The sequence below is a fragment of the Xiphophorus hellerii genome, chromosome 12 (assembly GCF_003331165.1).
Source record: "Xiphophorus hellerii strain 12219 chromosome 12, Xiphophorus_hellerii-4.1, whole genome shotgun sequence".
In the NCBI taxonomy this organism is placed as follows: domain Eukaryota; kingdom Metazoa; phylum Chordata; class Actinopteri; order Cyprinodontiformes; family Poeciliidae; genus Xiphophorus; species Xiphophorus hellerii.
Window position 1 is genome coordinate 13,526,303 of NC_045683.1, and position 14,714 is coordinate 13,541,016.

Sequence of the window (14,714 nt, forward strand, 5' to 3'; positions counted from 1 at the left end):
GGCGGCGCTGGAAGACGACGCGCTAAAAACACAGGGTTTAAATTTTCTTGGTGTGTGTAATGCTTTAATTTTGACAACAACCCGACATTTTTTCCCAGTAATGTTTATGAAATAAACGCATAGTGATTAAAATACTTTTAATACTAGAAGTCCCTATTTAAGCAACAGAGTAACATATCTCTATAAGGATAAAAGATGATCAAAGACCAAAAGGAAACTACAAGACAAGTGAGTCAATATACAATAGAATTTATTATGTAGCAGTACATCAACTAGGTTGGGCGATATGACTATGTCAGCGTATTCATATCAATTGACAATTGATTAGTTTTTTGTTTTAAATATCTGAAATACTGCCAAACTGGTGATGGGACCTGTACTCTCTATTTCCTTTTAAGCTGTTGCCTTCATTTTATCACTCTACGTTGTTCTAAGAAGTTGAGGCACGGTGGCGAAACACAAAACTGCTGCTGCGCAAGTTACTCGCTACTACCTCCGAGTTAGTTGCCACCCACCTTGCTTAGCTGGCTAGGAGACTGAGTGGATAAAACCTTTCCTCTACCTACATTTCCCAGAATGCAGTGCAGTTTGGTATAAGAGTTCAGTAAAATTACCAACATATTAAAAAAAATAAAGTAGCAATAATATTTTTAAAAAAAAATCAGCAACACAACATTGGACAAATACTGCCAGGAAACGACGGAGAGTCTAGTTCAGATTAATTTAATTTGTGCGTGTATATATTTATAAATATAAATAACACTTTCCCCTTAGCAACACATCACATCATAAAGCTGCACAGAGAAAAAGCTGCACACTGAATATTGAAAACCATTCGATACTAAAACCAAAGTCGCTTTTTGTTCCGTCAGACCATTTCTCAGCTGTCAACAGTATGTTGTAAGCAATTTTGGCAAAATGCATGACAATAATATTACCTAAAACAATAGGTAATATTGTTTTAGGTAATTTAACAACACAACTGACACTTTGTTTTATAATAAACAAGGTTTATTATATTTGTACTTGTGTGTATTTGTACAGTTATTCCATCTGTGAAAATCTAGATATTTGTTTTTGTATTTCATAAGTGGTAAATCATCTTTATCATTTTGACTTTTAGCAATGATAAATATATTTTTCTGCTGTATTTAGCTGAAAAAGAAATTGCTGTGAGCTGCAATTTTCATCTCTGTGGCCATCTCTGCAGTTAAAAAAAACCTAGATTCTCAACTTGCTCGATTGCATGTGAACAAAAAAGAGAGATATTAAAGTTTAAAAAAAATGATCATAAATATGGAGTCAAAAAGTGCACATTACCTTAAGAAAATAATGTATATTCTATAACGTTATACTAATACGGGTAATATATTTTCTTCAACACTTAAGCCAAAGGAAATGTTTTAAGATGATGGATAATTTAATATAAAATTACTAAAGGAGTGTTAACACAACATTGGTTGAAATATCTGCATGCAGTTAAAAAGTTTGAACGAAATTTGTGCTTAATAAATAGTTGTTCATTTGGAGTGCAGACAACAAGTGGCTTACATTTATTCTGTCAGACACCTGGTGAAATCTGTTTTAAAAGAATTAGGGCATTTTTTTTTAAAAAAAAGGATGTATTGAAAACAATAACTATATGTTTTGTTAAAGATTCACATTTTAAACTAAAATAGTTGCAGTATTCCTTGTTTTCTCTTACAAAATTGCTATCGAGGTGTTTAAAGTATTTGATCAAAGTTTTGCGGAACATAAAATGTAAATAAACAAAAATAACACTATCACATTTTTTCTACTTTCAAACAAAGAAAAAATGTAAAGGGTATTTAAATTTCACTAGGTATCACACGCACTGCACCTTTCCACCACCAGGTGGCCCTCTAGTTGACATAAAAAAAAAACAGTATTAACTTGTGAAGAGAAGCCGTGGCTCCTTCTACAGTCTGTCTCTAGTCTCCAGTTCTCACAGATCCAGTGCAACTGCTTTGACACAAACTAATGTTTGCATCAGCAATGCTTTTACTGTTTCAGTGAAAAAAAAAATTGGGGTGAAAAATGAAAGAAGGGGGAGGGGGTCCACCATGACACTGGCCACTTTGAGGATGTGTTTTTCTACTTCTATTTGATAGGATTGAAGCTAACACCTGGCCAATCATAAGTATCTGGCAGTAAGGAGTCGTAGTCTGTGTTCCACGCAGTGGCACGCACAAAGCCGTTCTTGTCTAGAGGTTCAGGGTAACGGAACGCCATGCCTTTGGCATAGACGAACTCCATCACCTGCAATGAAGAAGAAACACATCAGGGAGACATGCAGTGCTGGAGACGTTTTTAAAACTTTGATATCACCACATTTAGATATGTTCAGTTTGACATTCAAAGCATAATTTTTAATACATTTACAAAGTTATATCTAGTTTCTTCAGACAAGACAAATGATCAGGAATTTTGCCATAATTAGAAACTGATAGAATTCAGATTCTACCAGGACAAAATAAGCGTCTATTAAAGATTACATCTGAAATATTTGACTAAATTAAATGACTTTATAAACGGAATTACCAGCAGTCGAAACATCAACTAATAATGATTTAGCAAGTGACAAACGAGTATTGTTCCAGGGTTTACCTTGACAGCAATCTGAAGAGAAACTTCTCTGATGTTGGAAAGAGGAGGATAGAGCCTTCCCTCTGCAAGCTCTTTATCTGATAGCTGCTCAGCAAGCGTCTGCAACGGATATGAAAATACTTTAACGTTATATTTCTTCAACCTATCAAAAAAATATATATAGTACTATAATCATTTGTCAGTAATTTATTCTGCTTGCCAATCATGTCTTATTGCAGGCATTAATTTAAAGTGATTGAGTCATAAAATAGACATTAAACTAAAGCTGTGCAGAACAGGTTCTACCATTGCAATACAGACACCTATTTCAACATGAACGCATTGTTAATCATTTGCAGTGATGAGCGTTAATCGAAATGTATCCCAGCAAAAGAAGGAAGCGCACAGATGGATCAGCCTTTTAAAAGCTCTTCATCTGATAGCTGTTATGCCAGAGTCTAGAGAGAAGGAAAAGGACACATCAAAGGGTTAAACAAGGTTGAGAGAAGCATACACACAAGACAGTCAGCAACAAAAGGAAAGCTGGAGAGAGTGTGAAGTTAAGGAGAGGTTCAGCAGGTCTGAAAAATGATTTGAGAACTCTTTTTTTTTTTTACCTTGGCAGCCTCCAAGAATACAGTATCACAGATATGTCTCACTCCACTCAGGACCACAGCCATAGCAACACCTGAAGCAAAAAATAGGATGAGCTTTAGTACACACTATAGGGTCATCAGTCATCTTGATTAAGTGAAAACAAAGTATAAGTTATCTTTTTTATCTCACAAGTTCATGAAATGTGCAGATAATTTATATTCTCTTAGGCTCAAGTAAGTACATAATAAATATCCATAATCATTTTTATTATAACCTGGGAAGATGTAAGCATTGTTCCCTTGTCCTGGTATAAACACACGACCATCGCTCAGTGTGACTGCATCAAATGGACTGCCACTAGCAAACAAACATCTACCCTGTGAGACACAAACACAGACGACTAAGCATTGGGGTAGCCAGCAGACTGGATGTATGATGCACATGGTTTACTGCTGTAAACCATGTGAACTGTTGTAGTTTAAACTTAACTACAACAGTTCAAAAATTAAGCAAGTTAATTAATAAATAGAGGGCAAAAAAAATTAAAAATCAAAAAAATGCCTACATTAGTTATCGTGTAGGCTTCCTCTGCTGTGCACTCTGCTTTATTCGTTGGATTACTCAAGGCAAATATAATTGGCCGCTCATTTAAGGATCCCATGGCTTTGATGACATCATGGGTAAAGAGAGGCCCGGCTCCTGCCACACCTGAAAAAAAAAAAAAAAGACACCAGACCTTATTCCTTATGCTGAGTTGAAAATAAAAAAAAGGGTTTTTTTGTAAAAACAAGACAGAAAAAACAAACTTGTGACTGAAACCTCAAATAAAGGCCATGTGTTTTACATCCAAGAAGTAAAAAGATAGACTGTAATCACCAATGATAGCAGTGGGTTTGATAGTGTTAACAGCATCTAGGAAGGTCTGTACTGTCCCCGGACTGTCGTGAAGAAAGACCTCCTGGTTGGCATCTGTTTTGTGTGCTCTGTCCTGAAGGTTCACAAGGAGGAAGCAGCCATGCTGGTCAAAAAGAAGCTGTGTGCACACAGAAGGCTTTTGTTCTGCTCACTAACCTTCACGAGTAAACCATGAGCGTCATACATCCAGATCTTTTCTCTGGCCTCTGCTTGGGTAAGTCCCAACTCCATCATGGCCATCACAATCAGACTGGCAATACCAAGAGCAGCCTGGAGGGAAAGTATTCAGACATTGTATATTGAAACAGTTTCTTTTTAATCACATTAACTGAGCAAATCCATGTCTTACTGTGTTTCTTTTCCGTAAAACCAGCTATTGTCAGTGTGGGGCAGAGTGACTCTCATAGAGAAGCTGAGTTTTAAAAACTTGGGAAATGTCGACTTACCTCTCCGGCTCCCAGGAAGAGAACACGGTGTTCGGTGAGGGGTTTGCCAATGGCCCTCTGAGCTGCTAACAGACCAGCCAGTGCTACAGATGCAGTCCCTGGAAACACACAAACATACAGAGCTTACAGAAAACAGCCAATACAATAATAATACTTTCGTCTGTTTATTATTTTTTTTCTTAAGTTGTTACCAGTGTACAAGACTAAAATATTACCATAAGTTGATTTTTTACTAACTGATTCAGATGAGTTAGCCAAAACACCAATATGCTAGTGCTAGGATTGGTGTACCTTGAATATCATCGTTGAAGGTGCAGTATTTTTCCCTGTACTTCCGAAGGAAGCGGAATGCGTTGTGATTCCCAAAGTCCTCAAACTGAATCAGTGTGTCCTGTCCATATTTTTCCACAACTGCTTCCATGAACTCATCAATTAGGTCATCATATGCTTGAGACCGATCCCGTCGCTGATACAGGCCCATGTAGAAGGGGTCTTTGAGAAGAGTCTGACAGAAGCGCAAAGATAAAAAGAAGGAATAGTGTTACAAATCTGCTGTAACTGAAATAAGGATCATAAATGGAGCAAACAAAGTACTGTATGCACAGTCTGCCTTCCTACCTCATTGTCTGTGCCAACGTCTATCACCACAGGAAGACATTTCTCAGGTCTAATGCCAGCACAGGCGGTGTAAAGACAGAGTTTCCCAACAGGTATGCCCATTCCATAACAACCCAGGTCTCCCAAGCCTAAAATACGTTCTCCATCAGTTACTACTACGGCCTTTAGAAAGACAGCAAGAGAAGGCAGAGAGAAAAATTGACATTAAATCATTTTGCCATTCATCTAAACGCTCCTGAATCAAATATAAACAGGAGCGTTACAGGTATCAATCTTAAATATCCTAGAAAACTTTGTGAAAACACTTGTTTGTGGATGCAGGAAAGAATAATGCATTATTAGTGATTTTTAAGGTGTTCTATTAGTACTATCTGAAATGAATTTGTGTGGTCAGGTACTCACTGCTACACTTGTTTCTGGCCAGTTATCTAGGATGGAGCGGACATGTCCTCTATCCAGAATTGAAATAAACAAACCCCTAAGGAAAGAAAACACACATTGGTTTTAAGCCTTTTTAGGACTAATTCACAACTAAAACAGTACAATAAATCTATTTTCTAAATTAAAACATATTTCTCTTCCTGCTTCAATGAAATCAGAGAGAACAAAGTAACTAATATTTCTACAATTTATCAGTACATTAAATGTGCAAAGATTTATTAGTTATTCCTACTTACTTTGGTTTCCTAAATATGTGTCCATACTGTGTGCAAGCCAATCCCACAGTAGGAGTATAAACAATGGGCATTAGTTCCTCAATGTCTTCCATCAACACCCTATAGAAAAGCCTCTCATTCCTTTCTTGGATCCCCATCAGGTAGATGTACCTGTGCATTAAGGGAAACAAATAAGAAAAAAAGAAAAACTAATCCAAAAACTCCCACCCTGACAAGTTTTAAGGAAAATATGTTATTACTTTTCCAGGGGATCTGTCATCTTCTTGAGATTCTTCTGAAAGCGCATAGCCTGAATGTCCTGAGACTCCACTTTGGGAGGCAACATACCATGAATCCCCAGAATCTGTCGCTCCTGCAGGGTGAAGGCCATACCCTGTGGAGTAACATACAAAATGCAAGAAGAGCATGAAAGGAATGAATAAGTATTGAAGAATCTCTGCAAAAAAAAAAGAAAAAAAGTAAACTTAGTTTTGCTGGAAACTAATATTTGAGTTTGTCCACTTTATTCCCCCCTACACTGTGCAATTTTAACCATCCAGCTTTTACCATATTCAGGACATTACCGGTTACGTCTTTTGATTAAATCTTATCATAGGGTTTATGAAAAATTCAGCTTGGTGTGATCATCTTGGGCCCCACTGAAATGAAAGGAACATCCTATAATTTCTAAAAAAAAAAAAAAAAAATACTGCTAAAAACTTTGCGCTCTGTCACAGCTAACTACTTCCACAAACTTTCACATAGAAACTTTAAAATGTAGTCATATGCTTCAACTGCTTCTACTTACTTCAGCTTTTTTATATCTTTTACAGATTTCAATAAATCCATCTTCAAATGTTTCAAATAATGCTTGCATTATGCTCAGTTTTCAGGAAAAAAAAAATCACTGACCCGTTAGCTCTGAGGGTTCCAAACCTAACCCTTTCATCCCTCCTTCCACCCCTAGCTCCAACGTTTCGTCCAACCCTAGTCCCAACCATCCTTTCAACCTTAACCCCAACTTTCCTTTGAACCTTAATTCCAACCCTAATCTGATCACTCCTTCCAATCCTAATCCCAACCATCCTTTCAACCCTAATTCCAACCCTCGTTCCAACCCTAATTTCGAACCTAATCCTAACCTTCCTTCCAACCCTAATTCGTCCTGGGTTGCTAAATACAACACATGCAGAATTACAAACATATGCTGACACTTGCACTAGCTAGGCTTCAATTATTTGCACTTTCTTGCATATTTACAGTAACATTGTTGTGTTCCAATAATGTGTTTATTGGAACTCATTATTGAAAGTGATTTTAGATATGCTTTTATGGCAGGTTAGTCAATTTAGTATTTTAGACATTTTATCTTTCCAGATGAAAACTGTATACCATTTGGCTTCTATGTTTGCTGTAAAATTTAAAATGTTGATCTTGTTGAAATGATTATTAAAATTTTTCTGATTTTTTTTTGGATGCTAAGTGGTATATACAGTATCTTGTGCTGACATTCTATCACTAGAGGGCACCCTATGTGGGTTTATAGGGTTGACCTATGGACTCCTGACAGCACAATGGGAGACAAGAGAGAAGACAGAAGAAAGCAATTTGCCCACAGGAAAATAAAACATGGAGTCACTTTAAAGGAGCCAATGAGGGACACGGTTTTTAGAAACACCCCTTATAAAAGATGGGGCTCTTGTTGTTAGTGTTCCTGTAGCATATGTGAACATGTGTGCATGTGTAGTTACAGGAATGGGTGGAAAACAAAAAAAGGCACTGAGTGAGGGGCTGCGTAGGGGGCTGATTGTGCTGTAACAGTCATATGGAAAAGGGGCTGCTTCACAAAAAGATACCAAGTCATGCTGAGTGAGCATTTTCTTCACTTAGCTCCAACATGAGCCGCTCTCAGCATAAGATAACAGTGTTGTAAACATCTGATAGCATTTCTGTTCACATAATTGTAGATGCTTAGAAAGAATCAGTTCTTCTGAAGTGTTTAAGCTAAACCGTATAAACAAAAATATAAATATTTTCTTTTTACTTGCATGATGTGTCCAATTCCATAAACATACTCAGCATCAATTACGTTATATAATACTACTTGACGACATATTGCTTCCCCCACAACAACAAAGTTTACAGCATATTCCCTTTACTGTTGACAACACAGTTTTGATGTTGACTCTAAAAGACCGCAACGTTTGACTGTCTAACATATACAAGACAAAACTTGATCTGTTTTAGGTCAATAGGAATTATCAGTTACTTCTCTTTTGTACCTGAAGTACCAAAATAAAGAAAGAGAATTTTGTATTATTGTCTTCACCATACATTTTTTACATATACTAAAATAAATATATCTTAAAACAATTTGGAAAATCCAAATTACATTACATTATTTGTCAACTGGAGGCACACCTGTGGATTTTTTAAGGCAACATGTCAAACACACTACTTTCTAGTGTAACAGGAAAAGTGTGTTTGAAATAAAACAAGCAATCATAGATGAAATCCAAGTGTCAGCTTTTCATAAATATGGACATTGATTAATTAATTGATTCATTTGAAATTTTTCGCTGGAATAAGAAGGGAACATTGGAAGAACAACAAGCAGATGAAACTGCAATTAATTGTGAAAGTTTTGTATTCATTAAAATAAAATATACTGAAATTTTAGATTACAGTATGGCTAACAATATGGCTTACAATTTTCTGTTTTAAGCAGCACAACAATTCCACTACATTTGGGACCAGGCAGCTCCCTGCTTTCACACATTCATGTATGTTGACATGTCTATATTTAACAGAACATATCAACTGGATATGTACTAGGCTGTACTTAGCACCGACTCCAAACATGTTACAGGAAGCAGCTAAAGCTTCACGTTGCACTCGTCAGCTGGAACCTTACATCACTGGGAATCGTCAGGAAATCCCTGCTGTCCAAATTCATCAAACTATGTCACACTTGACTTCGGGATGAAGATGAGGATACACGGACAGCAAAGAGGAATATATAAAGAGTAAAAAAAAATTACTCTTTTGTGCCTCATCACCCGTTCTCCTGACTCTGGGACCTGAATTTCTAAATAAAATGGAAATTCTTTTTCTCCTCAGTAAGACCCTTGTGGTCCCTGTGTGGGATTTGTCTGTTTAGTGGCTCTTGATGTGTCGATTCAAGCCTCAGTCCACTCTGTTTGAAGCTTTCTCAAATTCTCAAATTAACTTTGCCCAAAAATCCTCCCTAGATCGCAGTTTTCCCTATAGCTAGTGAATCTTTTCCTACCACACATTTTCCTTCCACTGAACACTCTGTTCTTGGTCACAGTACTCTGAACAACCAGAACCTTTAGCAATATGTTTTGTGGCTTGCCCTCCTTCTGGCACATGTACATGACATGTCTTCTAATCATCAAAATTACAAAAAAAATACAGGCTTGAAATATCCCACTCTATGTCTAATAAATCAATAAAAAATAAGCATTCCAGTCTGTGCAATGATCGATAAAAACATTGAATTTTAATTTTTCCAGAAGTAATTTTAGTTATTATTAGGAATACATTATTTTGCAAATAAGTAACTATACTTAGGTGCCATGCCTTAGGAAATCACACCACTAATACACTGTTTTAGATTAACATCATTACTGTAATACTTTAGATCTTTTTTCATAGCTTGGTCATAATATAGCAAACTATGAAAAAACATGGCATTGCAAATTTCTTAATTCATTACTCACAATTGAGTAATGAATTATATAAAATTAAACCTACGAAGGCAATGGGTTGAAACTGAGCACAAACACACAGAAACAGTACAGGAAGGACTGAATCCTGCCTTGGAAACCAGACTCGGTGCACCTGCTTTCTCCCTCAGTAATGGTCCCTGGTGTTCTCAGTAAATTACACAGGTTTGATTTATAAGACTATAAAAATGCCAATAGCCTTGAGTTTTCACAGCTGCAGTCTCATAGCAAGCTTTATATATCTCAGCTGTTTCACCTCTTTTAGGCCTGTAACTACAGCACTAAGATTCTTATTGTATTTTAGCCTCAATGTTTATCTAAAAGGAACCATTTTCAAATTGTTACACACCAATACATTTCAACATTATCTGTAATGTCTGTAAGCTTTAGCAACATGTTTTTATTTTATTTTTTTACAAAAACTAAAACCCAAAACAGACACAACTAATGTGAGGGACTGATACCATCCATTGCACAGTGGACCTTACCAAGCTCCACCCACAACCGACCTAGAAAATCCCATGTGGCCGCAAGTCTCACAAACAAAGCCTCGCGGCGCGTTGTTTCTATGTAAACATGGCGTCTTCCACTTCGACTGATTCTCTGCAGTGTATTTCTGTCTCGATTAGTGCATCATTTCTACCGGATTTTCACAATATATCAGCTACTACAATGGACAGAGGAACTAAGAAGTTCATGTCATCTTTTTTGGATGAGATCAAGGTGTTTGAGCCACGCGATGCCTCCAAGATTGTGCACGTCACAGCAAAATGCTTTCGCTCGATGAGGAAAACAGCAGATCCACACACCCTCTACATCAATATAGCTGTGGACAAGATCACTGATGCCTATTGTTCTTGCAAGGCTGGGTAAGTCGGGCATTCATCGTTTTGTAGGCCTGATACACTGTACTTGGCGCTAGAGTGGCTAACACGAGTAACAGTTTAGTCCAAAGCCTTTTCTGCCAAAATAAAATCTTTAGTGTATGTCAGATACAGTACACATTGCATATTGATCTGTTTAGCTAACGTAAGACTGTGTAGCAGACAGGCTTCAAGGTGTAGAAGTTGTATCAGTGCTGCCATTATGCTGTACTTAGCTAACGGGAAGCGTGTGCTTGTGAGACGGCCACGCACGTGGTAGCCGTGCTACTACGTAGAATGGGCATCAGCCAATGAAAAGCGGCCCCTGTGGTAAGGTCCATGGATGCAGAGTGTGTTTAATCTGAATAGTACAATAGGTGTGGGCTACACCTATTTGTTTATTATAGAAGTAATAAAAAATATACATTTCTTCTTCCTGTCAATAAATATTCTCCTACATAACTGATGCAAAGACCAGAATAATTTGTTACCATACATTGTGAGCTTAATTGTGCTTCTCCATTCTTTCTCTGACTTTTTTGTTTCATTTTTCCATTACTGTCTTTGTGGATGTGAGCTTTCCTATCTATATACCACATAGCTTCCTGGAATTCCAATAATTGGGATCTGATCAGAAGAAATCCTAAAAATAAATTAATCCAAGAAGAATGGAGTTACTGCTTCAGGTCCTGATATTATTATTCCTGTGCATAGTCCTGAATTAAATATATAAACTCAAACTCCACTAGTTTGTCTGTAGCCTCATAATTTAGAACAAAGGTGCACTAGCTGAACATGGATGCATGAAAACCATGAAAAGGAGAAACATTTTCTAGATACTCAACATTTATTTTGTCTAGTGTTCAGTTTCGCTCTAAAGTTCTTCTTTTGTGGACTGTGGCTTAACAAAAGAACAGGTTTCTTGCTGAGCAATGCATTTTTCACAACACATAGATCAGACCACAGTTTCTCAAAGCAGACCTAGACATTTATGGATAAATCTTGACACTTGAAGGCAAAGTCAGACATAGTCTACCTTGTTGGTGCGAGGATTAAGCATTAGGGGTCTTCCCTTTACTTTGGTGTATGCCCATCTGCAAACGGAGACACAGGGCCTCAGGGACCAGGATGTCCTCAACCTTGACAACATGGTGGACTGTCAATGATCTCGGAAGGAGCACTGACGGAAACTTTCTGTGGTTAAAAAAAAGACAAAGTTTACCAGACGGATCCATTGTTTTCTTTAACAATTATAAAAATCGTCAGCAAATGAAAGCAGTCCTGATGTAAACAAAATCTTTTTGGCTGACAATGCATACATGGCTTGTGAGAAAACAAATGCCATCATAATCATTGTTCTGCAGCCATCGCAATCTGAGGTTTGTTTAGTTTGTTAATTACATGCAGATCATCAATTTACAAACCAACAAAGTCAGGTTATGCTTGTAGTGTGTGCAGACAGTCCCTCCACTAGGGATTACAAATGATCAGTGTCTTTAATCTGAATTCTGGTTTTAAGCAGTTTAGCGAGAGCCTGATGAATACAAAGCTTTCAAAGATTATCATAATCCTTTTTGAGAAGAAAACAACGGAAGACACACAACAACAATACAAATCTTGAAAAAGAATCAACCAAAGCACAGAAACAAATTTTAATATTTTAGGCTAATGTACACTACATGCTGGACATCAAACTCTAGTTGATTAAAAATAACAATCTCAACAGATTATATTAAAAAAATTACTATTACTGTAACAGTATCATCACAGTCAAAGGAAGGTCATGCATGTTACTGGTTTAGAGCCAGTTGTTGGATCCAGAAGCAACTTCGGAAAATTTATCTTGTATTTTCTACAGTACAGTAGTCATTATTGTTTTAAATAGCAAACAATAATGACTAAAGTTATTACATTAAAAAAGCAATAGTTACTAAAAAATACAAGTCACATGGGTAAGGTGTCAATTAGTCTAGTTAGAGCAACAGTGTTTAGGAACATGTGGCTAAAGGGTTGCACATGTTTAAAGTACACAGTATTTAGTTTAAAAAATAAATTTAATTAATTAAATAAATTGTATTTTTTCTGCTTAAGAATAAACATGCAATATTCTAATGAAGCAATCAAAGAAGTCTAGATTTGTTCAAAAGGGTGATAAGTAGATCTAAGAACATCTAATAAAAGAAGTACATTTTCCCAATTCTTTTGATCAACTACTTTCCATCTTGGTCTTCAAACGTTTGGGGTTTTTAGGGTGTTTTCACATCTGAGACGTAGGTTACGTTTTTTGTTGAACCCTCTTTATATCTTATGTAACTTTACCAGAAACTGAATTTGTAAACCATAATCCACAATTAACAGAAATAAATTCCTGAGATATATCATAGTGTGTAACAAACCTATGCAATAAATGCGTTTAAACTTGAAACAAATAACTGACAAATTGACAATATTCTTAGTTACATAGTATGTACTTGTATTTCTGCAACATTGTTCAAATCTGTCTATATGTTTGGTGAACTGGAAAAAAAGTCAATACAGTTTGGAAGTGCTTGTTTGCGAAACCATGAAGAACAACAAACAGCACCATGGAGATGTGCATTTAGATTTCATCAGTTGTGCTTTAAATGATGATCAATTAGTCACTCCTGTATATTACTAAGTTGTACTGAAATCTCTGACTCGAGACAGCATTTTTGTTGGAATTTGACAACAATACTGTACAGCTTAAATAAAATCTTGATCTGCTGTCAAAATTGATGTTTGACAGTAGAAATAAATTAAGTGCACATGAGACAAACCTCATGCGTCCAATTTATTGGTTTTTGGAGACGAGGGAACGCCAAATAATTATGTAATAATAAAAGTTATAAAGACATAAATAATAGAGCAATCGGTGTATTTTAGTGGATGCACCTTTGCTCAGCTGAACAAGCTAAAAGTCCTGTTCACGTGCCTTAATGTGTAACCTATGTGTACATTTTATGAAAGGATATATTTCTCTTCATCCTCCTTTTTTTAAAACAGAAATTTATTTAAAGAATGTTTTCATTGTTCTATCGACGGAAGTGTGGCTATATAGGATAAATCAATTATATAAATATGCCAATGACCAATGCAGAACAATGGAAGCTCTGTTCACACCTAAATTTATGTTGCCACCGCTGTTTAATGAGTTACTAGTCAAACTTAGAAACAAGTTTCGGCTCAGCAGTCAGTAGCTGGTAATAAATGAAAACGTGGGAGGACGAAGAGAAAATATAACGGTACTGTCAACATGAACATGGGAAAAACAACTAGATAAATAAATATATGGCAATCTTTAAAAAAAAATACCTCAGTCAATAAAACAGGTAGCTAACAGGTGCTACAAGCTAGCAACTTGCTAGTCTAACAGTAATGTCTTTACGTGTTTATTACCCCAGATTTCACACCAAATGTCACCAACGGAAACGCACACAGCATGAACTTTTGAAATATCTAAAACTGCCGCTGTTCATTCCAGCACAAGTTATCATAACCACAGCAGAATTTTAATACTTGACCACTTCCTACCCATCATCAACAAGCCCCTTGCACGCTAATTTAGTCTCGGAAACGGGAAGTTCTCCGTTAGTGGCACGGAGCTTTCTGTTCTTTAACAGCGACTTGGTTTACCTGCTTTCGGGTGTGGAAAATACCGCTTTCCTTCTGCTGGACAGCCTAATGTTTATTCAGCATGTTTCTTCGGTGTAACTTTTGAGGTTTGACACCCTGGAGTGGACTGGAGTATCCTTGGACAAGAGCTACCGCTACAGACGGAACCAGATGAATGACTGGAAACAGGGGAGGAACTGTTGCACGCAAGAGGTTGGCAGCTCATCCAATCACATGCTGGGATTCCCTTCTTGGTTGCCGTAGAGACGGTCGCGCGCGTGACAGAAGCAAAGCATCATTCCTTTTTACGGTAAGGTTGCAAAAATATTTCTCAAACTTTGGTAGATTTTTCTTCTAAAAAAACCTAAAACTGACATGGTTCAACCTCCACAACATTAGTCCTTTGTTCATCACAATAGCAGTTTGTGATTACTTACAAACAAATAGCAAATGTTTATTACCATACAATTCTCTACTCCTTTATAACATTATTTATTTTGTCAAGTCAGTCAAAATGAACTATGCTTATCAATGCGCAATAGTTATAGATACAATTTAAAGTCCCCAATGTTAAAATCTGTCACTGTTATGCTTTTTTTTTTTCTTTTCTGAAAATTTTGTCCAAATTGA

The 14,714-nt window shown here is 36.6% G+C and overlaps 1 protein-coding gene across 1 annotated transcript; it reads right to left on the reverse strand.

Annotated features, from left to right (window-relative positions):
• Positions 1-710: 710 nt before the first annotated feature.
• On the reverse strand, positions 711-14,279 carry me2 (malic enzyme 2, NAD(+)-dependent, mitochondrial). Its single transcript, XM_032577668.1, has 15 exons — positions 14,106-14,279; positions 11,488-11,645; positions 6,100-6,233; positions 5,861-6,010; positions 5,586-5,661; positions 5,184-5,345; positions 4,857-5,070; positions 4,566-4,663; positions 4,276-4,389; positions 4,081-4,192; positions 3,770-3,912; positions 3,479-3,581; positions 3,225-3,295; positions 2,629-2,727; positions 711-2,280 (listed from the first exon to the last, which is right to left on the reverse strand). The coding sequence occupies exons 2-15, from the start codon at positions 11,599-11,601 to the stop codon at positions 2,122-2,124; spliced, it is 1,749 nt and encodes a 582-aa protein (XP_032433559.1). The 5' UTR covers positions 11,602-11,645; positions 14,106-14,279; the 3' UTR covers positions 711-2,121.
• Positions 14,280-14,714: the final 435 nt, after the last annotated feature.

Coding starts and splice junctions, on each gene's coding strand:
- me2 (XM_032577668.1), bottom strand. CDS start 11,601: ATGTTGTCAAGGTTGAGGACATCCTGGTCCCTGAGGCCCTGTGTCTCC. Junction 5,662..5,860: donor CACATATTTAGGAAACCAAA/GTAAGTAGGAAT, acceptor TTCTTTCCTTAG/GGGTTTGTTTATTTCAATTC. Junction 3,582..3,769: donor AAGCCTACACGATAACTAAT/GTAGGCATTTTT, acceptor TGTGTCTCACAG/GGTAGATGTTTGTTTGCTAG.